The 24,867-nt window shown below is 49.1% G+C and overlaps 1 protein-coding gene across 2 annotated transcripts; it reads left to right on the top strand.

Annotated features, from left to right (window-relative positions):
- On the top strand, nucleotides 2,583–18,777 carry LOC8056851 (maf-like protein DDB_G0281937). Of its 2 annotated transcripts, XM_002468173.2 has the most exons (9): nucleotides 2,584–2,742; nucleotides 2,846–2,917; nucleotides 3,021–3,095; nucleotides 3,502–3,594; nucleotides 16,256–16,325; nucleotides 16,425–16,516; nucleotides 17,864–17,905; nucleotides 18,134–18,214; nucleotides 18,317–18,777. In XM_002468173.2, the coding sequence occupies exons 1-9, from the start codon at nucleotides 2,713–2,715 to the stop codon at nucleotides 18,395–18,397; spliced, it is 636 nt and encodes a 211-aa protein (XP_002468218.1). In that variant the 5' UTR covers nucleotides 2,584–2,712; the 3' UTR covers nucleotides 18,398–18,777. The 2 variants fall into 2 exon arrangements, with proteins under 2 accessions (XP_021318637.1, XP_002468218.1); XM_021462962.1 differs by lacking the exons at nucleotides 17,864–17,905; nucleotides 18,134–18,214; nucleotides 18,317–18,777 and adding an exon at nucleotides 16,984–17,852 and having other exon boundaries at nucleotides 2,583–2,742; nucleotides 16,425–16,536.

The raw sequence follows: 24,867 nt of genomic DNA, 5'->3' as shown, positions 1-24,867 counted from the left end.
ATAAAAAAAAGAAAATGAGTATTCTTAAGTAAAGGTACCACTACTAGTGAAAGGATGAACAATGCTTAGATGTGGGTTGAATAGGTGCATCTAAAAAAAATTCTTACACAACTTAAGGCCTGGTTTAGTTTCAAAAAATTTTCAAGATTTTCGGTCACCTCGAATCTTTAGACGTATGTATGGAGTATTAAATATAGCCGCAAACAAAAACTAATTGCACAGTTTGCCTGTAATTTGCCAGATGAATCTTTTGAGCCTAGTTAGTTTATGATTAGATAATAATTATCAAATACAAACGAAAGTGCTACAGTAGCCAAAGTCAAAAAATTTCGTGAACTAAACAAGACCTAAATCAGCGGATAAGTAAACTTTCGAAAGTTCCAAAGATTTGTTCAAAACTGAAGAAGTGGGAGCATAGAAAATAAAGAGAAGAATTGCTGAAAACACATACAGTTAAAAATACCACACTTCCTTGAGGTATGTGGAGGTTTCTAATAAGACACTTTATTTGACAAGAAGCTTCACAAAGAGGGACAATGTTGACTTTCAAACGACGACATAGGGACTTGAGGGCTAACTGATCATCCCAATTAGCAAAGGATTTGAGGGCTACACCCATCGGGTGCACTCACGTAATGCCCGCACCAAAAAAGAGTCAACATCGCCCACGCCTAGGGGTTAATGAGCTCACCAGACTAAAGCAACTCCTGGGCTTGTCCCGTTGAGATCGCAAGCTGTTGAGGACTGCTGGGCTTGGGAGCCGAAAAAGCATGACATGTATTCAGTGAAGACAACCTATCAGAAGCTTGAGCAGGATCAACAGCAGGTTGCCTTGCCAGTGCAAGGCTGTTCAGGTGAACAGTTCTGGAAGAAAATATGGAAGCTACATGTCCCACCAAAGGTGAGTTTTTTGGTGGAGAGTTCTCCATGAGTTTTTGCCGGCAAAATCAGTGCTGCATCGCCGACACATTGAACCAACAACCTTCTGCGAAGTTTGTGGAAATGATAGCGAACCAATTCGGCACATCCTGATTGAATGCACCATTGCAAAGAGCTTTTGGCGAGAGGTCAAGATCCTCATTGGAGTCAAGTTGCCGAGGTTGCACTCACATACTTGGGCATCAGACATCTTGCTGCCTGAATGTTGTACACATAAGGAGAGGAGCATTTTCATCATTGGCATGTATTCATTGTGGATGCAGCGGAATAAGCGACGACATGGTGGACCTACTGCAGGTCGTCAAACCGAAGGAGAAGACGAAATTGTGCCTTGCAAATTTTACGTTGAAGCCTTCTCCGATAGGCTGGATCAAATGTAACACTGATGGTGCTTACTGACCGGAGGCTGGGCATGGTGCATCTGGGGCGATCCTTAGAGATTCCTCTGGCCTCTTTTCTGGGCAGTCGGTCATGCTGGTACCCTCACGTTTTGGATGCCTTGATGATGGAGGCACTAGCCTGCCGTGATGGCATGTTGCTAGCTGAGAGGGAGGTAATGAAGCTGATACTGGAAACGGATAACCAGGAGCTGGTTAGCTTGTGGGCTCGAGGCGACAATCAAAGATCATGCTTAGCGCCAATCCTCAGGGAGATTCGGGAAATTAGCTCGTGCTTTATTGGTTTTAATTTATTGCATGCTAGTCGTGTGTGTAATTGCATAGCTCATAAGGTAGCTCAGCAGGCTACATATGATCACAGAGTTGTGGAGTGGCATGTTGTCCCAACCTGTATTATAAATCTGTTGGCCGAAGAATGTAATCCTCATATCCCCTAATGAATGAAGGAAATTCTGAATCGTAAAAAAAAAAGAAGACTAAAGCGACTCCCAACCTAGGGAACGACAGTCGAGCAAGCATCGCTCTACACGCTCCAACATTGGCTCGGGCAGAGCTCCAATCCTGGTTGACATAGAGGATATTTTCTGGTATCTGCCAGGCACCTCAAGCGTGACAAATGGTACTGTGGTAGAACCACATGGTGTTAGTACCTCTACTGTTTTTTCCTCTTCACCGTAAGGCCGTGTCGACCACTCCAAAAATAGGGCCCCACCTGCAGCATGACACATCACGATGAAGACTCTTACACGACCACCACTTTGATAACCTCGGATCCGTATGGTAGGCTCCCTGGGCATCGGTGTGGGTTCCTAGCATGCGAAGGAAGACGTGAGATGGCCCATGGTTCAGTGGCCCAGAGGGAGAACAAAGAGCTCCACCTCCTATGGCCCGAATAGGCCGTAGACGGGGAGGGATTGACACTGGGAACGTGGATCGCCTGGAGTCGCTGTCTGTCATGTAGTTGTAGATGGAAAAAAAGACGGTTCCTCTCCTTGCCTAGCTTTTTTTTTTTGTTTTTTGTTTAGCCCTAATTACCGTCGCGTGTAAAGTGGACCAAAACAGGGAAGGGGTGAGGCCCGCGTCCGTGTCTTTAGCTTGGGAGCCCAATAACATGTCAACGGACGGGAGACAAGAAAGAACAAATACAGCCCACAAACTAAGTCTAGAAGCCCAGCCCAGAAGCAGCATTTGCTAGCTCGCCTTCGCCTCTGCCAGGGCCCAGGGGTCTGCCGAGGTCTCGCTCTCGCCACAAGCCAATCCTACGGTCCACGGCACCAGTGGCAGTCAGTCCCCTCTCCTTCCGGCTTCCGCAGTCCGCTGCTCTTCTTTCCTGGCATCTTGGAGACGGCGGCGAGACGAGGGGGAGGACTGGACCATGACCATGGCTGCCTCTTCGGCTCTCAGGGTACGCGCGCGGGCACGCATGCGCAGCAAAATCTCACCGTTTTGCTCTGTTGTCAGTATTTTCCTCTCTAACCTGTGCTTACACTGGCGCTGGAATGATGCAGCTAATCCTGGGCTCCTCGTCGGCGTCGCGCCGCCAGATTCTGTCCGAGATGGGATACAAGTTCACTCTTCTTGTTGGTTTTTTGTGCTCTATTGTTTGAGTTGTTTACTTCAGTAATTCTCTTCTCCAGCACCTTTCAGTTCATTAATTTTCTTTTTCCCCCCCGGGGGCTTTAGAGCGCGGATATCGACGAGAAAGCGATCAGAAAGGAGAAACCAGAGGAACTGGTGGTCGCCTTGGCTCATGCGAAAGTAATCCTTTCTCTTCTTTGTTCAAGAACTGGATTATGCTGCCCCCCTTTTTTTGGTGGTTGCTTTATGATTAAAGATAAAGTGATATTTGGAGGTTTAGGAGATGGGACTGTGGGAGTGGAGCTGGCGCAGCAGGCCAGCAATTATATGTTTGGGGTTTAATAGTGTTTTGTATTTACGGTTGGTCAATATTTAGGCACCTAGACCTAGCACATGGACAAATGACAAATCCCATTGTCAAAAGTAACAAAAGGGCCTTTACTGTTACAAATCTGTTATTTAGTTGTCGTTAGTTCTTACTAACATTTGCCCGTTATTAGTTATGTCAGAGTGTATATAATGGTTGATTTAAGTCAGTTGCAATTGGATTAACTGGTTTACTCAGTCTACTTTGTCAATGTTGTAGGCAGATGCTATACTGGAGAAGATGCAGAACAATGGGATGATGAAAGAGATTGTTGATTCTCAAGAGACTACTCTGATGATAACTGCTGACCAAGTATGCAGCTTTCATTTCTTCTGGCATGCTTTGCTTGATAATCTTTCATGAGCTGTGTACTTATATACAATCAAAATGACTGGATCCGTCATGTGTCCCAAAACCATCATTCTTGCTTCATGAGCGACATTGAATCATGAACATGATACCATAGTATTTACAGAGGTAGCGCCTGAGCAATTTTTTAGGTTCAGCTGCTTCTGGAAGTATTCTTGTTTGCTCTACTCTTGAATCGATATTTACTTGGCCACTTTTGTAGTTTAGTTAGGATGCCTGTGAAGCTAAAAGGATAGTAACATTAACCATCAAATATGTTTAGGCAAAATTTGCTTCTAGACATGCAAAACACTGACAAGTGGCTGGTGGGCATCATGAAAACAAATGTCTGCTGGGAGACACTCTGGCTCAGTGGATATTTTTTGGTGGCACTACCTCAAATAAAATATGGTTTCCAGAGAGCGAAGATTATTTTTTTTCTAAATAAGATCACTGCTTCCTCTTTTTGGTGGGTCGACGAACATAGAGCAGCGCAGCGCCTGATGCTAGTGGTTGATCGCACATTTAGGTTGGAATTGGGCTGCACACATGAGTCCAAACGGCACAGCGACACTTATATTATCTTGGGGGTAAAGTTATTTTTGCCCTTGAGGGTATATGCTCCCACTCCCTCCACTGGATTCTGTTAGATTACTCTAGTATCCAGTACTAGTATCTCTTTGGTTACTGTGTTAGTCCTTTACTGCTATTTACTTAGCTGTGCGCCACCCTATGTGGCTGCATGTGTTCTGGCCCCTTGGGCCTCTATATATTGTAATCTTCTATGTAAACACTCAATCAATTAATCAAATCCAGTTGGCATTCTGCCTTCATGGTATCACACGCCTAGTTCGGGTCCTGAGCCGACCCTTTCTCCTCCCGCCCACCCTCCTCTGCTTCCGCACCCCCTCCTCCACTCCCGATGATGGCCGCCTCTGCTGGCGACTCCAGCCTCAGTGCCTCGGCTGCAGCCGCCGCCGCCACCGCCGTTCACGCGGCCCAGCTTCGCGATGACGCCACTGCGGCCGCCCAGAGACTCGAGGAAGAAGTCTCCGCGGCTCGCACCTCCAACGCCGAGCGAGCGGCTCAACTCCAGAAGGAGGCGGATCTCCTGAAGTCCGCCGCCGCCGCCCAGGAGCGCGTCCGGGCCGCTGCTGACGCCCTGTCCAAGGAGCGCGCGCAGGCCGATGCCCTGGAAGCGCAGGTGGCTGCCATTTGCGAGCGCATCCGCCTGGAGGCCCTCCACGACGAAGATGCCCACGACGATGACGAGCACTCCATCTCCAACGAGGCAGCAGCCATCGTGCACCTGCACAGCCAGGCCTGCGCCGTCCAGAACATCAAGTATCTGGTCCCCATCGTCCTCGAGCTCAAGTCCACCCAGTACTCCAAGTGGCGCGGCTACCTTCTGCTCGCTCTTGGCCGGTTCTCTCTGAAGGACCATGTCCTTAGCGATGCCTGCCGCCCTGCCGATCCGGCCTGGTACCGGATGGATTGCGTGGTTGTCTCCTGGATCTTCAACAGCATCTCCCCCGACCTCCTCGACATCATCCACGCTCATGATGGCATCACTGCTCGCGTGGCTTGGCTCGGGGTCGAGCAGCAATTCCTGGGGAATAGCGAGTCTCGAGCCCTGATCCTGGATGCGGAGTTCCGAAATTTGTCACAAGGCGACCTCTCTATTGATGACTACTGCCGCAAGATGAAGGGCATGGCCGACGCCCTCGCCGACCTTGGCGAACCAATCAACGATCGTACACTGGTCCTGAACGTCCTGCGTGGCCTAAATGAGCGCTTCCAGTTCATGGCTCAGCTCATCACTCGGCAGAAACCGTTTCCTTCATTCAGAGATGTTCGCGCTGACCTTCGCCTCGCTGAGCTCAACATGGCACAGTCCTCAGCCGCACCTTCTGCCCTCCTCGCCACCCCGACCAGCAGGCTGCCCCCCACCACGCCGGCACCCAACTCTGCCACTCCTCGCCATCCTCATCCGCAGGGCGTGACCCCGGGTCCTTCTGGCAGCAATCGTGGCCGACGTCGCCGTGGCGGACGCAACCAAGGCACCCAAGGCGGCCCTCAATGGCCATCTGTCTACAACCCGTGGACCGGGTCCATTCATATGTGGCCCGGCCCCACACCCGGCGCCCCTCGTCCTCCACCAGCACGCCCTGGTGTTCCCACTCAGCAGCAGCAACACGCCATGATGGTTGGCACGCCACTTTCCGGCGTTCTGGCTCCTCCTGGACCAGCCCCCTACTCATCGCCGGCGCTGCTCCCTCAGTCTCCGGCGCCACCTCCAGCGTGGTCTCCCTGGACTCCTCAGTCTCTCGCCCAGGCATTTAGCACAATATCGCTCACTCCACCGGGCAGCACCGACTAGGTTTTCGACTCCGGCGCCTCCTCCCACATCGCTGCAAACCCTGGTATTGTCACCCCTACATCTTCCCCTTCTTTTCCCTCCTCCATCATTGTTGGTAACGGTGCCACTCTTCCTGTTGTTGGCACCGGATACTCAATTATTCCCGGTCCATTTAGGCTGAACAATGTTCTTCTTGCTCCTGGCATTATTAAGAACCTTCTATCCGTTCGCCAATTCACCACAGATAACCATGTTTCTGTTGAATTTGACCCCTCTGGCATTTCTGTGAAGGATCTTCGCACCAGGAACACTCTTCTCCGATGTGACAGCTCCGGGCCCCTCTACACCTTGCAGCTGCCGTCAACATCTTCCGCTCCCTGCGTTCTTATCGCCACACCTTCATCCTCCACTTGGCACCGCCGGCTTGGTCACCCCGGCAAGGAAGCTCTTCAGCGCCTCGCTCACTCCTCCTCGATCGTCTGCAGCCAGCCCGCGGATGATCTCTTATGCCATGCCTGTCAACTAGGACGACATGTGCGTCTTCCTTTTACCAGTTCATCATCAAGGGCCTGCAAACCCTTTGATCTAATACATTGTGATCTCTGGACCTCGCCTGTCCTCAGTGTATCTGGATTTAAATATTATTTAGTTATCCTTGATGATTTTTCTCACTTTTTGTGGACCTTTCCACTCCGTCTTAAATCTGACACTTTCACCACGCTTTCTAATTTCTTTGCGTATGTCCACACTCAATTTGGGTGCCGCATCAAATCTGTCCAATGTGATAACGGCCGCGAATTTGACAATTCGGCTTCCCGCACCTTGTTTCTTACTCACGGTGTCACTCTCCGCATGTCATGTCCCTACACCTCGCAGCAAAATGGCAAAGCTGAGCGCACTCTCCGCACCACCAATAATATCATTCGCACACTTCTCTTTCAGGCGTCCATGCCGCCCTCCTACTGGGCTGACGCCCTCTCCACTGCTACCTATGTCCTTAACCGACTCCCCACCAAAACTCTCAACATGTCTACTCCCTTCTTTGCTCTCCATGGTAAACTACCCTCTTACCATGACCTCCGAGTGTTTGGGTGCACATGCTATCCCAACCTCACTGCCACTACACCTCACAAACTTGCTCCGGTTCCGCTCTGGCCCCCCATTCTAGCCGGGTCAGCGCCCCGGCGCCCTCCACCAGATTTCCACGCACCTACAGCAACACCTTCAGCACCGGTGCTGCCCCAGGCTGCAGCCCCGGCACCCACAGCCTCCTCCATGCTGCCACTGGCTGCTGACCCAGCACCCACTGCTCCTCCTGCGCTACCCATGACAGCAGCTTCCCAGAAGCCGCCAGTCACTCAAGTGTACACTCGGCGTCCTCCTCCTGCTGCAGCTCCTATGGCAACAACTTTTCAGAAGCCACCAATCACCCAAGTGTACACTCGGCGTCCTCCACCAGCTGCAGCCCCTCCACCACCATCATCACCGCCCGCTGCTCCTCCTCGCCGCTCCAGCATCATCCCTTCACCCCCACGGTTTGTCAAAGATGCTCCTCCGGTTAGTGCTATACCCATTACACCGGTTGACAACAGCCATGGCATGATGACTCGTGGGAAGTCTGGATACATTCAGCCAAGAATTCTGCATACTGAGGCTCTGTCTTCAATTCCCCGGTCCTGCCGCGACGCCCTTGCTGATCCTCACTGGCGTCGCGCCATGGAAGATGAATATGCTGCTCTCATGGACAATAAGACTTGGGATCTCGTTCCTCGCCCCGCCAAGGCCAACGTGGTCACTGGAAAATGGATTTTCAAACATAAATTTCATGCTGATGGCTCTCTGGACCGTTACAAGGCTCGTTGGGTCCTTCGTGGCTTCACTCAACGCCCGGGTATCGACTACGATGAAACTTTCAGTCCCGTTGTCAAGCCGGCCACTGTTCGCACAGTCCTCACCATAGCTCATTCCCGGAATTGGCCGATTCATCAACTTGATGTCAAGAACGCTTTTCTTCATGGGACTCTCTCAGAAACTGTGTACTGCTCCCAGCCAACAGGATTCGCCAACTCTGCTCTCCCTCAGCATGTTTGCAGACTCAACAAATCACTTTATGGCTTGAAGCAAGCCCCGCGTGCATGGTACAGCCGCTTTGCAACATTTCTGCTCTCCTGGGTTTCACTGAAGCCAGATCAGACACTTCTCTCTTCGTCTACCACCGTGGTCCAGAGACTGTTTTTTTGCTGCTCTACGTGGACGACATTGTTCTCACTGCTTCTTCCCAGCAGCTTCTTCGCCGAATTATTGATGCTCTCATGAAGGAATTCGCCATGAAGGATCTTGGCCCCCTTCACCATTTTCTTGGCATGGCAGTACAGCGACAAGGTGATTCTCTGTTCCTCACCCAACGTCAGTATGCGCTGGACATTTTGGCCCGACATGGCATGAGTGATTGCAAACCATGCTCCACTCCCGTTGATACCTGCGCCAAAGTATCTGCCGATGATGGTCCCTCTATTGCTGATCCCACAGACTACCGCAGCCTCGTGGGTGCTCTTCAGTACTTAACTTTCACCAGGCCCGACATTGCATATGCTGTCCAACAGGTCTGCCTTCACATGCACGATCCTCGGGAAGTTCACCTCGTTGCTGCCAAAAGAATCTTGCGCTATCTCCAGGGGACCCTTAATCTTGGCCTCATCATCCCTCGGACCTCTCCAACACAGCTCGTCGTCTACACGGATGCTGATTGGGCCGGCTGCCCGGACACTCGCCGCTCCACCTCCGGTTATGCCGTCTTCCTCGGCGGCAGTCTTGTCTCTTGGTCTTCCAAGCGGCAGCCCACCGTCTCTCGCTCTAGCGCTGAGGCCGAGTACCGGGCTGTTGCCAACGGTGTCGCTGAGGCTTCTTGGCTGCGGCAACTCCTCCAGGAACTTCATCACCCCCTTGACAATGCCTGCCTCGTCTACTGCGACAATGTCAGCGCCGTCTACCTCTCCACCAACCCTGTTCAACATCAGCGCACCAAACATGTGGAGATCGACCTCCATTTCGTCCGGGAACGTGTTGCCATCGGTGCTGTCCGCGTTCTTCATGTACCGACTACTTCTCAGTTCGCTGATGTCTTCACCAAGGGGCTGCCTACTTCAGTATTTCAAGACTTTCGCTCCAATCTGAATGTCCGCTGCTGCGACGTTCCGACTGCGGGGGGGTGTTAGATTACTCTAGTATCCAGTACTAGTATCTCTTTGGTTACTGTGTTAGTCCTTTACTGCTATTTACTTAGCTGTGCGCCACCCTATGTGGCTGCATGTGTTCTGGCCCCTTGGGCCTCTATATATTGTAATCTTCTATGTAAACACTCAATCAATTAATCAAATCCAGTTGGCATTCTGCCTTCAGATTCACATTGAGAAGTGTGCAAACACACATCTCAATACGAATCTGCATTGAGATGATATGTGTGTTTGCACACTTTCCAATGCGAATCTAGTGGTGGAGGGAGTAGGAGCACATGCCCTTAAGGGCAAAAAAACTGTGTTCCGTGACCTGCGTGTGGGAAGCCAAGAAGCATGGGCGGAGCCAAGGCCCGGCCACCCTGGGCCAGTGGCCGGGCTCCCCTGCCAATCTGCCACTAATATGTGAGGGCGCAAGTCTTTGACAGATGATGATAACATTTGATATACTACGCTTGCGCACGGGTGCCCTGAATCTCTGCCCCTACCTCAAGTTATCACATCCCATTTTCTACAGCAGCGGACATGTGAGCAGCATGTGGCAGGTCACAAGAGCAATGTTGACCACAGTGCCAAGAATACTAGCCTGATTTGATTATTGTATATATCTATGTTTGAATGTTTGATTTTAGCTCATCTTGATATTACGCAATCAACATGTTCAGAAAAAAATCTTTTCCATGGAACACCTCGTGCTCTTCTTTTATCTTTATGTATTTGTGTCCGTATATTGACAGTTTCAATTAATTTTGTTGTTATGTTTGATCATCAACAGTGTTTCATGTAGATCTATAGTGCTAGAAATCATTTTTTTCTTGGTTACTTGTTAAAGATCAGTTTTTATTTGCTCCAAGTTACCTAAATTAACACATACTCTACCTTCACTCTAAAAAAGTTTAGGACCCAATATTTTATCCAACTTTGCATGCGAAAAAATTGTAGCTTGATTTAATATGTTATAATTTGTGTGTGGCTTACAAAAAAAAATGACGTATTGTCCCGCCCAGGCTGTCTAAAACTCCTGGCTCCGCCACTGCCAAGAAGTGATGGTGGTCCATGCGAGATGGGCAAATCCTGCTCCGGGCATGTTCAAGTCTGCCTGAGGCGGCAGAGTGGTTCATTGGTGTGGCAACTGGCAACACTCGCCCTGGTATCGAGGAAGGTGGAGGTATGGCTGCATGGTGAGAAACAAGAAAGCAGCGCTGATTTCCTGTCACGAGCCTTCCACGGCCATGGAGCTCTGTAATTGAGCAAAGGAGAGGCATCGAGGACTGCTAGGGGGTACTTAAGGAAGGAGGAATTGTGCCAAAGCTCACTTGTGGAGGAGGTCGACTCCAATGGAGCAGCAAAAGCGATAGGTGACAGTGGACGATGCTTTGTAAGGAAGGCGTAGGGTGCATCTGCAGCACAAGAATGGATGACACCACATTGTTACTGGCTCTCTATTCAACTAATCAAGGAGCTACCTGGACCATGTTCATATCCCAATATGTTAACTTTGATATTTATTTAAGACATCACATTATAACCAAGAACAATAACTTTCGTGTTGGCGCTTTCCCTACATTCGTATGGGTCATGGCTAGCATTTGTTAACTTATGGAAACCAAAGTTTTGCTCAGACTGTACTGGACAAACTATGAAACTAGTGGTTCTTAGGCCCAATACAACTATAGAAATTAGTGAATTTGATTGCTAACAAATTCCAAGCTGAGAATATCTATAGTTTTGCCACATGCTTTGTCATGTACGGTAATACGTACAGCAGACGTCGTCGGGCTCGGGACGTTAGGCGCGCGGCTGAGCGCGTTCAGCGCGTCGAGGGCGCGGCCCAGGAGTCCCAGGAGCTGTCCAGGGGCTAACACAGGCCCAGTTATCTTAAATTATCTTTGTACTAGCAATTTATATTAGTCCCAAATAGGATATTTAGCAAAAAGGAGTAAGGTAGAAGGGACATAAATATCTGTAGACTCTATTGATATAAGCAAGCAATAACAATTATTTCCTGTCTCCTGTCTCCTTTCTAAAACCTAAGCCTACGGTAGAGGGGTATAACCTCACCGGAGAAGACGGCCGACGGCTACGAGCTTCGTAGCCGCGGTCCTGCCAGTCAAGGGCTTGACGCTCTTGACAACTTGGTATCAGCTATCCGGCGATCCTCTACCTCCACCTCCGCTCCACCTCCCGCCGCCGCCGCCGCCGCCGCCCACCTCGCCCAGCAGCCATCTTCCCCGACCCCCTCCACAGCGTCCACTGCCCAGTCCCCAGCCATGGCTGAACCCACCCTGGCCGATGTTCTCGCGCAGCTCAAGACTATGTCCGACGAGATGACGACCTTGAAGGCCGACATGGCCTCGATGAAGGAGAAGTCCGAGTCATCGTCGTTCGGTGGCGCCGACGGCAGACGCCTGGAGGGTCTGCACGATCAGGACTTCCACCCGAAGCACAAGAAGTGGGACTTCCCCCGCTTCGACGGCACGACCGATCCCATGCTGTTCCTCAACAAATGCGAGGCCTATTTTCGCCAACACCGAACCATGGCAGAAGAGCGCGTGCGCATGGCGTCGTATCATCTGGACGACACCGCACAGCTGTGGTTCCAACAGCTGCAGGAAGATGATGGCACGCCGCTATGGGGAAATTTCAAGGATCTGCTGAATTTGAGGTTCGGCCCTCCCCTCCGTTCCGCCCCGTTGTTTGAGCTCGCCGAGTGCCGCCGGACAGGGACCGTGGAGGAGTATGCCAATCGGTTCCAGGCATTGTTGCCTCGCGCCGGTCGCCTGGATGAGGCACAACGGGTCCAACTTTTCACAGGAGGGCTCCTACCGCCACTCAGCGACGCCGTCCGCATCCACAGCCCGGACTCCCTATCCGCCGCCATGAGCCTGGCCCGCCAGATCGAGTTGATGGAGCAGGAGCGACCGACGCCACCTCCACCGCGGGCACATCAGCGCGGACCACTGGCTCCCATGGTGCGGGCTGTCGCGCCGGCTCCACCGCCTCTCTTGGCGCTCCCGGCACCACCTGCGGCTGCTCAGCAGGGCCGAGCCGAAGGAAACCAACGCCGCCTCACCCCGGAAGAGATGGCCGAGCGCCGCCGCCAAGGTCTGTGCTTCAATTGTAACGAAAAGTTCACGTGGCCATAACAGGTTCTGCCGCCGCATCTTCTTCATGGATGGTGTGGAGATTGATGACGTCGATGGAGGTGCTGCTGATCAGGAGGACGACGCGGCTGCAGAGACTCCCGTTTTCTCCCTCCATGCTGTGGCCGGCGTGGCAGTGGGCGCGCCCATCCTGCTTCGGGTCACCTTGGGCGCCGCCACGCTCGTCGCCCTGGTCGACACGGGGTCCACGCACAACTTCATCGGCGAGGCGGCAGCGCACCGCACCGGGCTCGCCATCCTACCCCGGCCGCGGCTCACTGCCACAGTCGCCAATGGCGAGAAGGTGGCATGCCCAGGCGTCCTTCGGCACGCACTTATCTCCATCGAGGGCATGACGTTCGACGTCGACCTTTACGTCATGCCCCTCGCTGGATATGACATGGTGCTGGGTACCCAGTGGATGGCGACCCTAGGGCGCATCGCTTGGGACGTCGCTACCCACACCCTGTCCTTCCATCACGGCGGCCGGCCTATCTGTTGGTCGGGAGTAGCGTGCAAGACGGCGCCCACGGTACACGCAGCAACCACCCGCGAGCAAGCAGCATCCACGGGCGAGCCACTGTTGGAGGGTCTGCTGGAATCTTTTGGGGACGTTTTCGCTGCCCCGGTGGGTCTTCCCCCCCCACGCGGCCGTGACCATCCGATCCTACTCAAGCCCGGCGCGTCACCGGTGGCGGTGCGCCCGTACAGGTATCCGGCAGCCCACAAAGATGAGCTGGAACGCCAGTGTGCAGCCATGATCGAGCAAGGGATCGTCCGCCGCAGCACATCGGCGTTCTCCTCGCCGGTACTCCTCGTGAAGAAACCGGACGGATCCTGGCGGTTCTGCGTAGACTACCGCGCGTTGAACGCACTCACCGTCAAGGATGCCTTCCCAATCCCCGTGGTGGAGGAGCTTCTGGACGAGCTTCACGCTCGCTTCTTCACCAAGCTCGATTTGCGTTCGGGCTACCATCAAGTGCGCATGAAGCCAGAGGACGTCCACAATACCGCGTTCCGCACGCACGACGGTCTCTATGAGTTCTTGGTGATGCCATTCGGCCTGTGCAACGCGCCTGCAACATTCCAGTCCTTGATGAACGACGTCCTACGACCATTCCTTCGTCGGTTTGTCCTCGTTTTCTTTGATGACATCCTCATTTACAGTGCGTCGTGGGCAGATCATCTTCGACATCTTCGGGTGGTTTTGACCGAACTCCGCCGCCAGCACCTCTTTGTCAAGAGGTCCAAGTGTGCCTTCGGCGTCACGTCGGTCTCCTACCTTGGCCACATCATCACAGCGACGGGCGTGGCCATGGACCCGGCCAAGGTACAGGCCATCCACGACTGGCCGGTGCCCAAGTCGGCACGCGCGGTTCGTGGTTTCCTCGGCTTGGCAGGTTACTACCGGCGTTTCGTCCTCAACTACGGCGCCATTGCAGCTCCTCTGACGGCACTATTGAAAAAAGACGGTTTCTCATGGTCGGGGGAGGCGGTTGCGGCGTTTGAGGCATTGAAGGCGGCCGTAACCACAGCACCGGTACTCGGTCTTCCAGATTTCAGCAAGCCATTCATGGTCGAATGTGATGCTTCGACGCATGGCTTCGGCGCAGTGCTCCTGCAAGAGAAACACCCGATCGCGTTCTTCAGTCGGCCGATCGCGCCACGTCACCGCTCCCTCGCTGCGTATGAGCGGGAGCTGATCGGCCTCGTTCACGCCGTCCGTCATTGGCGTCCGTACCTCTGGGGCCGCCACTTTACCGTGCGCACAGATCACTACAGTTTAAAGTTCCTGCTGGACCAGAGGCTCGCTACGATCCCTCAACATCATTGGGTCGGGAAGCTTTTGGGATTCGACTTTGAGGTGGAGTACAAGCCGGGCACTCAGAACGTGGTCGCCGATGCTCTCTCTCGCCGCGACACGGAAGACAGCACGGGAGTGGTGCTTGCCTTGTCAGCGCCGCGCTTCGACTTCATCGACAAGCTACGTCAAGCACACGCCGAGGAACCGGCCCTGGTGGCTCTCCGAGACGAGATTTTGGCAGGTACCCGCATCTCACCGTGGGCTGTCCGCGATGGTCTGGTCACTTATGCAGGCCGCCTCTGCATCGCGCCTTCGTCCCCGCTGCTCCTGGAGATCATGACTGCTATCCACGATGACGGCCATGAGGGAGTCCAGCGCACCCTACATCGACTCCGGCGTGACTTTCATTTCCCCAGGATGCGCCACCACGTGCAAGATTTCATCCGCACCTGCGGAGTCTGTCAGCGGCTCAAGTCGGAGCAACTTCACCCGGCGGGGCTCCTCTTGCCGCTTCCAGTGCCGTCGTCGGTATGGTCCGACATTGGACTGGACTTCGTCGAAGCTCTCCCGAAAGTTCGCGGGAAGTCCGTCATTCTCACCGTGGTGGACAGGTTTAGCAAGTATTGTCATTTTATTCCTCTTGCTCACCCGTACACAGCAGAATCAGTTGCCACTGCGTTCTTCGCCGACATCGTTCGTCTTCACGGGATGCCGCAGTCTATGGTGTCTGATCGCGATCCCATCTTTACTTCAACATTTTGGCATGAACTCATGCGGCTTATGGGAACAAAGTTGCACATGACTTCGGCATTTCACCCGCAAGCAGATGGCCAGACTGAGGCAGCGAACAAGGTGATCACCATGTACCTACGTTGTTTCACCGGCGACCGTCCCCGTCAATGGCTCCGATGGCTTCCTTGGGCTGAGTTCATCTACAACTCCGCATATCAGTCGTCCCTCCGCGACACTCCGTTCCGCATTGTTTATGGCCGGGATCCGCCGACCATACGCTCCTATGAAGCAGGGGAGACACGTGTGGCGGCCGTTGCCAAGACCATGGCCGAGCGGGAAGAATTTCTGCAAGACATCCGCTTCCGTTTGGAACAAGCCCAGGCCGTTCAGAAACGTCACTATGACAAGACTCATCGGGAGGTGTCTTATGCTGTGGGCGACTGGGTTCTGCTGCGTCTTCGCCACCGCCCCATCGCCTCGCTGGAACCATCGTCCGGCAAGTTGAAGCCCCGTTTCTTCGGGCCCTACCAGGTCACGGAGGTGATCAACGCGGTGGCCGTCCGGGTGGCTCTTCCGGCCCGAGCTCGACTCCATGATGTTTTCCACGTCGGGCTCTTGAAAAAGTGGCAGGGTGATCCTCCAACCAGTCCCCCGCCTCTCCCCGTCATCCACAACGGCGCCACAGTTCCAGAGCCGGAGCGACTGGAACGTTCGCGACTGGCAAGAGGAGTGCGACAGGTCTTGGTGCGTTGGAAGGGCGAGCCACTATCGTCATCATCTTGGGAAGACTGGGATACGTTCCGCGAACGTTTTCCGACGTTCCAGCTCGAGGACGAGCTGGTACAGGAGGAGGGGAGAGATGTCATGTACGGTAATACGTACAGCAGACGTCGTCGGGCTCGGGACGTTAGGCGCGCGGCTGAGCGCGTTCAGCGCGTCGAGGGCGCGGCCCAGGAGTCCCAGGAGCTGTCCAGGGGCTAACACAGGCCCAGTTATCTTAAATTATCTTTGTACTAGCAATTTATATTAGTCCCAAATAGGATATTTAGCAAAAAGGAGTAAGGTAGAAGGGACATAAATATCTGTAGACTCTATTGATATAAGCAAGCAATAACAATTATTTCCTGTCTCCTTTCTAAAACCTAAGCCTACGGTAGAGGGGTATAACCTCACCGGAGAAGACGGCCGACGGCTACGAGCTTCGTAGCCGCGGTCCTGCCAGTCAAGGGCTTGACGCTCTTGACATGCTTGCACATGTTATTACTGTTTATTTGATTTTGTTAACTCCATACCCGTAAAGAAAGTAGTGCTTATTTGATTTTGTTAACTCTTCTTCACATTATGCTTTATGGAGGTTGTGATTCATGATGGAGTGATTAGAGAAAAACCTAGCACTCCAGAAGAGGCACGGAAATTCATCAAAGGTCTGTGTTATTTTGTAGAAGAACTCAGAGTTATTTAAAAAGGTCTGTGTTATCTTGCCCTGTGGTGCTTGACAAACGCATTTTGCTTTCACCTTTCAGGGTACTCTGAAAGCCATGCTGCGACGATTGGATCTGTGCTTGTTACAAATGTGAAGACTGGAGCTAGAAGGGAAGGATGGGATAAAGCAGAAGTACTATCTAAGTTTCCCTGGTATTTTTATTTTAGGAATCAGTACCATATTATACTTATGCTAGGTATTATATTTATTGAAAACCTCAACTTTTCCTGCCAAACTTGGCGTAGGTTTTAGTTGCTTGTTTAATATAATTTTGTCATTTTGTGCAGTGTCTTGTCAGCTTTCTGCCTAAATCAAACCCATCCTCAGCTTTTGTTTCAAATAAAATTTTAAATTTGTAAAGTAGTACTCCCTCCATACCCGAAATTCTTGACGTTTAGGACATGATTGTGGTAACCAAGAATTAATTAATTAGGGGGTATTTTTTCTGCTTTGCCCTTATTAAATAGATCTGCGGGTGCAATAGTTTCAAGAAAGCTTTGTAGTTCAGATGGCTAGTGTGTTGGGGTGTGAGCCAATGGTCTCCAGTTCGAAGCCTCTTTGGCCACTCTTTTTGTTATCCGGCGCTTCGATTTCTGCAGCGGAAGGGAGGCCTCATGGGTGGCGTGCGTGCGGCGCTTGGATTTCTGCAGGCCTGATGGGCAGCGCAGAGGGGTAAACATGTCTAAATTATCCTCTGCTACAGTAAACGTCAGGCTTTGTAAAAATGGAGTAGGAGTCCAGAACGTCTATTTTTTTAGGTATGGAGGGAGTATAAAAGGTTACTTTAATACTTCTTACAAGTTGATGGGCTAACCTAATTTGAGCCTTGATATTTTCTTTGTAACGTAAGAGCCTTGAGCTTGTAGGCCCCTTTGCTCTGTAATAAGGTTGAGGGCTGAACATGAATTCTGTGAGAACGTTTAAATGCTGTTTGCTCTTTTACAAATTGAGGGATAAAAAGACCAAAATCAAAGTTTTAAAACTAGATGTCTAACCTTGTATTTAGAAACACAATTTGCTGTATTTGGTTTTGTTCATACTACCTCTGTTCCCAAAAGAATGTCATTCTAGCTTTGTCCTAAGTCAAACATCATAAGCTTGACCAAATTTATAAAACTAGGACCAGTACCTATGATATCAAATTAGCACCATTGGATTTGGGATTGTGAATTATATTTGTACAGTAATACATGTTTGGTGTCATAGATGTTGATAGTTTTCTCTATAATAAAGTATAAACTTAGTCAAACATAGGATAGTTTGACTTTTGACAAAACTAGAATGACATTCATTTTGAGACGGAGGCAGTTTAGTCCTCTAGATCCTCACGAGATAAAAGGTTTGGCATTTTATTATATTAGCCTTGGTTCTGAGCTATAGCTCATATTTGGTACAATAGAACCATAGTTTTTCAGTTCTGTACTGTGATGCACAGTTCTTTTTCCTGCTAACATTTCTGCTGTAAATGTTGGTGATCAGGTTTATTTCCATAAAATTCCTGATGAAGTTGTGGAGAGTTTGGTAAGTCTGCACTCTGCAACAGTTAACCCACTATTCTTTCTGTGCTCTGCAACAGTTAATATGCTTTGCCATTGTTAAATATACCTCTTCCTTTGAGTGAGTCACAATCTGATGGAATTGGAATCTCACTGGCACACAGATTATGCTGTAAAGCATTTTGGTATTTTTTTTCCTATTCTCTCTGGCATGAGTCTCATCAAATAAACTTTTCACTTCTGTACGTTTTAGATTGAGGAGGGTAACGTTTTCTATGTCGCTGGTGGTCTCCTTGTGGAGCATCCCCTAACTTCCCCTCTTGTGGAAGCCATTGTGAGTTACACATGTTCTTATTCTTGTTGGGATACTGATTTTCTACATGGGGAGTTCAGGGGGCATTGCATCGCATTGTCTGAAGACCGGAACTCTGTGCAGGTTGGTACAATTGATAGTGTAATGGGGCTACCTAAAGCGCTCACGGAGAAGCTCATCAAGGAATCCCTTTCGGAGCCATAGCTACAATCCTATGGACTGAACTGACCTGTGATACAGAAATCATATTGGTGGCGGATTGGCGGTAGCTAAATCAGTTTGGTAGCAATGCAGTGTGAGAATCATGTAATCAATCTTATTTTCCAAACAAAAAAGGCCTTCTGTGATCAGCCCACCATGAATGGAATTCATGCTTAGCTTCCATGACCTTAGGTCTGCTGAATCATTCGTTGTGTTTTCTGTTACGTGTTCGGCCGCAAGGACTTTTAATGACTGGCAGATTGCTTGATTTGGTCCATGAATTCGTGCTAAGTCAAGCTCTGTGGGCACCTCATATCTGTCTGCCTTGTTTTGTTATATCGTCAAATTTTACAAGTGTAACATGCGTTCATTTGGTTGATCAATTTTGTTTCTGATGTAATCGTTGATGTCACAACTACCACACATGTGGCCTGCGGGAAGCGGGCAGGGGCCAAAATACAAATATATCTTGACCTTACGTTTCGTCCGAAGAGGCTGAAATTGTAACATTGGTTAGTATGTACAATGGTGTTTTTTTTAAGATATATTATATATTTTTTCGGTTTTAATTATAGATCATTTTGGATTTTCATGTATATAGAGATAGTGTATATATAAGTGCATAATTATCTATATAAAAAAAATCTAAAAACGATCTATAATTTGGACGGAGAGAGTTCAATTTGGACGTTTGCTAGATACTGTATCAGAAATTTCATCATCGGCCAAATCCCGAATCTCCCGATGGTCACGTTTTAATTGATCTCCAATAGGAATATAGGATGACATTAGTGATCACCATTATTGCTTTTTTAAAATATTAGGAAATAATACTTTATCAGATCACCAATATTCTTCACTAATACTATAGGATCCACATCTCTACAACTAAAAAAGACGTCATCGTCAGCCACACGCGCTAATCGCCCCCCTCGCGCTAATGCTCGCGCTAATCGCCCCCCCTCTCGCGACCCGTCGCCCTTCCCCCACACGCAACCGTCGTGGCCTCCAGCTATCGTCTCTCCCGTGGTCAACCTCCCACGCCGCATCCCCTCTCCCACGCCGCATCCCCTCTCGCTGACCATCCGCGCGAAGCTGCGCTCCATCGCCGCGGTCCAGGAGACGTCGGCGGCGGCGACAGCGAGCTCCTCATCGCCGCGGTCCAGGAGACGTCGGCGGCGGCGACAGCGAGCTCCTCGGCGAGCAGCTCGTGCATCCGTCCCGGCACGCCTCGGCGACGTGCGAGCAGCCGTGGCCGTCGAACACCCCGTAGAAGTCGCGCCTCCCGCCGTGGGAGCCCTCCGCGAGCGCGAACGCCTCGCGCACGGACACGGCGTCCTCCATCTCCCTCCTGCGGCCGGCCACCGACGCGGCGCCGTGCTTGCGCGCCACGAGCAGCTCCCCGGCCTCGAGGCTCCGCTTGGAGCCGACGAATCCGGCCGCCTTCCCCGCGCCCCGTCCCCGCCGCCGGTCGCCGATGTAAGCATTCGCGCTCCCTCCCCCCGTCCCTGCGCAGCCGATGCGATGTCTGCAGCGTCGTCGTCCTGTTCCTTCCGCATCTATTTTCTTTTTTTTTTTGAAATTTTTTGGGGTCGCCGGGTGGTGCTCGGCGGCGCGGTTCCCCCGCGATCGGCCGGCCATTCGCGGGAAACGTCGATCCGATGAGGCCCCTGCATCGGCCAGCGGAGACGCACGCGGCCCCCTGCTAACTGGTGCGCCGCCCTGACCTCCCCATCCTCGGAGACGCACGCGGCCCCCTCCTGACTGGTGCGCCGCCCGCTCCTCCCCACGCGCTGAGACTGCGTCCCACCGCTGCACGATGCGTCGACCATCTGTTCTGCCTCCTGCGCCGCCCGTACTTGCTCCACGGTTAAGGCATGCGGTCGGCCAGGCTCACGCGTTATGGGCAGGTAGGCGGAGCAGAGGCTTGGGGCAGCGGCGGCGCTCGCTTACCCTTCCCAAACCGCACGAGAAGAAGAGGCCACACTTTGCTCCTGGTGGATCTCCACTCGACCAGCTAGGCCACTGCCGGCGGCCAGCAGACCATACGGAAGGGGCGTCTCCAGGTCTGCACTAAAGGCCTTGGGTCTCAGCCTTGCTCCTGAACAAGTTCAAATCTTCGAAGCACAAAGGTAGCTGGCAAAAAGGAATAAAGATGTAATTTTATTCCCCCCCTATCCTTTTGATCTTCTCATCCTGTTTGGTTTAAGTAGAGGTTTCTTTTAATCTTCTAATCTTTTTTGGTTTCAGTAGATGACTCCATTAAGCTGGAGTTGGTAACGAAGGTTCATAAACCAACATTCAGGAGGTCTACAAATCAACATTCAGGCCATCAAGGTATAATCTGTAAACCTGCCCTACCATTTCCATTTTCTATGCTGCCAAAAACACCAAAGCCTTAAGTAGTCCTTGGAGATTTTAATTTTAAAACCTTAAGGCCTTTGCTGCAGTAACTCTTTGCTTCTACAAACTGATTTTAATAGCATGGATACAAATGTGAGACATCAAGATATAATCAGTAAACCAGCCCTGGCATCTCCATTTTCTATGTAGGCAAAAAACATCAAGCCTTAAGTAGTCCGTAAAGATTTCAAAACCTTAGGTAATGCCTGAATGTGAGACACAATACAATAGCATGAATACAAGTATTCTACAATATTGTCTTGCTTTTTCTCAAGAAGCATCCAGACGAAATTAGATTTATTTCCACCAATTCTTTCGAATTTGAGTTAGCAGGTAGTTAGTGGATGATGGGCCATCTGTTGGCTAGAATTGGTAGTGCCGAGGGAGGTTTGGATGGATTCCCTGAAACCATGTTAAATTGTTTTTTTGAAACACCAGTGTTGATATGTTCTCTGTTTTTCCATTTGATCAAAGTTGTTAACTGTGGTTTGAGGGCTGATTTGGAGGGGAAACATGAAACATAGGAGCAGGATCAACTGCGGCGCTTGAGAGAAAAAAATACTTGTGCTTGAAATCCTCTTGCATAGATTGCAACAGTCAATGAGATATCACCATTTCCACTCTCTCTTATCTGAGAAATATGACTAGCTTTTTCCTCTTACTGAGAATATATATGCTTGCCATTATATATTATTTTCAATCATCAGGTATGGAGTCATAGATGAAGTCGGATCGAGTCATACTGTAATTGATGGGTATGCAATTTGTTTGAAGAAAGTATTCCGGGAATCTTTAACTGAATTCTTTTTGCTGTCACAGTTATGTACCTTTGCTGGATTTGCTTGAAATACTAAAAAAATCCAAAATTTTAGGATCCTTAATTTTATTTTAGAAACTTTGTATGCATTTTTTATAAAACTGCTAGAGATAAGAAGTGTAATCTAGGGTTTCCTGAGATTCTCTTTGTGAGAATTTCATTGTGGTGGATGGTCTGATGCAAAAGATAGATATTTTAGCAATTAAAATGTTCCGTATGTAGCAGAGGTTTTGGCATTAGCTCATGGATAAGCTTGAAAAGAGAGAGTGATGTTCATTTTGCTCTGAGGTGAGGTACAGTTTGAGTGTAAATTCCCAAACCATGATCACTCAGGTGCCAAATTTTGAAATTTTCCTATACTCTGAGGTTGAAGATAAATTTTTGTGCTACACATTTCTATGCTATTTACTTGTAGTGTGACGTCTTGGGAATTGCTCTTACAGCATCAACCTTGACGGCGGTACTGCGCTGCACATTGCCGCCTGTGAGGGCCACTGTGACATTGTCAGAGTGGCTGCTCAACTGGAAGACCAACATCGATGTGAATGACCGCTGGGGAAGCATGGTGAGCCCCCATCAGACTTTTCTTCCTATGAATTTTGCGTTGTCAAGTTATCTCATTCGCTTCTCTGATCATAGGGGATAGCTGATCTATTTAAAATTCGTGGTGCAAAATATATTGCAGATGCAGTTTTAGCATATATAAAATTAGAAAACTGATGAAGACAGCCAAAAGTTTGGTAGTATTATAGGACTGGGCCAGCTCATCCACCTGGTGCTTACTAGAAAGGTATCTCTTCTTGTTCAGTTGCATTTAATTAACACTTTCTCTTTGTCACTGAATGCCAGAGCTTCTGGCTTTCCCTTTTAACCTTCTTCGGTGTGCTACAGAGTCTTGCCGCTATGTTCAAACTTCAACCCTTGCTGTTGGGTTGAAATTACGTGCAGTGTCAAGGCAAGGATCCTAGAACTCTAGAAAAGAATATGACTACATATGCATTTGCATTATTTAGGGCCATCGGGTTCACAAGATCTTGGTAATTTTTTCAATACAGATATAAAAATGATAAAAATGCAACTATTAGCTAAACAATCATGACTTTGTCATTTTCAAAATTAATAGTTAATGGGATAAAAAACTCTTGGTTTCTTAAATAATTATGTATTTGAAGCTGGTTTCTCACATAGTTGAACATTGTCATTTTCTTTTACACCCAACAACACATGTTCTGTAGTCCTACTATGGCAGCAGTGGCGAAACAGTCCCATGAATCATGATTGATCTTGCTATATCCAAGTAATTACTCCTCATAGAGGAGAAGAACCACATTCATCTTCTGACAATTTACACTTGCAGCTAACGTGTGTTATTTCATTGGAGAAGTTGTGCTGAAAAAACCAATCTAGCTGGAGAATTACTTGCTGAAAGATGTTGTTGTTTAGATCTTGGGAGGTAAGTGATTGGTCCATAGTTATTTTTGTCAGCAAGCCCATGGGAGGGTATCTCAATATATGAATTTATACAGTGAGAATTATTATCTTCCCAAGTTGTGCCATAAATTTTGATGGAAGTAACTTCTCTTGGATCTTGCATGTAGTTCAGATTCTAAAAAATGTTAAATGTCTGAAACACAATGGTGGATTGTTGGTTTGTTGATCACTCAACCTGTAGAACTATGAGTTAGTGACTTCCTGCATGTCATAATTTGTGTAGTTGATGCATCTACTTTTCTTCTTTAATGGATATGTGGATTTTAATATTTTTTGTCCATGGTTTTATGGAGGTATCGGCAGTACACTGAGGAGGCAGAATGGATCATATATATGACAGATGTTGGTCAGCAACATCACTTTGACATGTTTTTCAGTGTAAGTGCTGAGGGCACCAAGATCTTTTCCTTTACTGTGTTTTTGTTGAATCTTTTCTTGCCTTTCTACAGGCTGCAAGGATGGCCAGTTGGCTCCCAAATCCAACTGAAAGGATAGATCAAAGCCTCTTTAACCTGTTGTAGTTTACCTTCTCTATTTCAGTTTAGTTAGTTTTCTTTCTACTTTCCTGACTTCTTTTTTCTTTTCTTTCATGTGTTTACCAACTTATGTTCAGAGGGCATCTCTGTCGTAGCAAGCTGCAAGGGTAGCTCACCTATGCATGGATTGATAGTGGATTTTAACAACCATGAAAACATTGTCTACTTATGAGTACAATACTAATGGATTGATCATTACAGTATGAAAAATGATTCATTTTAGCAAATGTGTGACCAGATTGTCAATGATGCTTTGTTTATGTTTAATTAGCTCTGACAGATGAAATATAATATGAAATCTTTTATTGTTTTTATCTGACAATTAGTACGTTGACATAAGGTTGTTGATGAAGGCTCATATAATCTTTTTTTATAAAAAAGTTGAATGTATATCAGAATATATCTTTGCTTTTTTAATATTGTTGAGGCATGTGTACATCATTTAGATGTTTTGTGTGACATGATAACATGAATATGGTATGAAAAGTCTGATATTTGCATGATTTTATTAGTTTTTAAGTCACTCATGTAGAAAAGTTTGAATGTAAGTTTATTATTCCTACATATGGGCACTCCTCTCTGGAGTCATCTCCCTCCCTCCTCTGCCCCTTAGCCACCATGACATGCAAAGGTACCATCTTGACGTTGGATTCAGCTCCTATGCCCCTTGCTCCTCAAAGGAATCGTCTTTGCTCTGATATGTGGTTTTGTTTGGTCACGAGTTACTTGTGATCTCCACTGGGGTGGTTTCTTGGCCGGTTATTGACTTACTATTGCGAGGTCGGATTTGGGTCGTTGGATATGGTTCTTGCTGCAGTGGAGAACCAAATCTAAAGCCTATAGGAGAGTGGAGGCCTCCGTGCCTCGCCGACCAATGGAACAATGTTTCAAAGCGTCAAAGGCAAACTAAACTGGATCATAATTCAATACTAGGGGCATATATGGTTGAAGATATATTATTATCTAAAATATGAAGCAGAGTGGCGTTGGTATACCAGTCCTGCATGAAGCAAACTGATAATTCAACAAGATGGTTAGTTCTAAAAGGTTGAGGAGTAGTAGTCTTGTTATGGTGACATGAACTTTTATATGCGTATGTACGAACAATTCTATAAATGCATACCTTGATTATTGCAAACCATCCATGAGAATTTTAGCCATACACAAAATTCAATTTGTAATATTATATACCAAACATCATGCTCGCATTATCTTTTTTATAACAA

The sequence above is a fragment of the Sorghum bicolor genome, chromosome 1 (genome assembly GCF_000003195.3).
Source record: "Sorghum bicolor cultivar BTx623 chromosome 1, Sorghum_bicolor_NCBIv3, whole genome shotgun sequence".
NCBI classification, from domain to species: domain Eukaryota; kingdom Viridiplantae; phylum Streptophyta; class Magnoliopsida; order Poales; family Poaceae; genus Sorghum; species Sorghum bicolor.
This window is presented reverse-complemented; position numbering and strand designations above follow the sequence as displayed.

Coding starts and splice junctions, on each gene's coding strand:
- LOC8056851 (XM_021462962.1), top strand. CDS start 2,713: ATGACCATGGCTGCCTCTTCGGCTCTCAGG. Junction 3,096..3,501: donor TCGCCTTGGCTCATGCGAAA/GTAATCCTTTCT, acceptor TCAATGTTGTAG/GCAGATGCTATACTGGAGAA. Junction 16,537..16,983: donor GTACTATCTAAGTTTCCCTG/GTATTTTTATTT, acceptor CGATTTCTGCAG/CGGAAGGGAGGCCTCATGGG.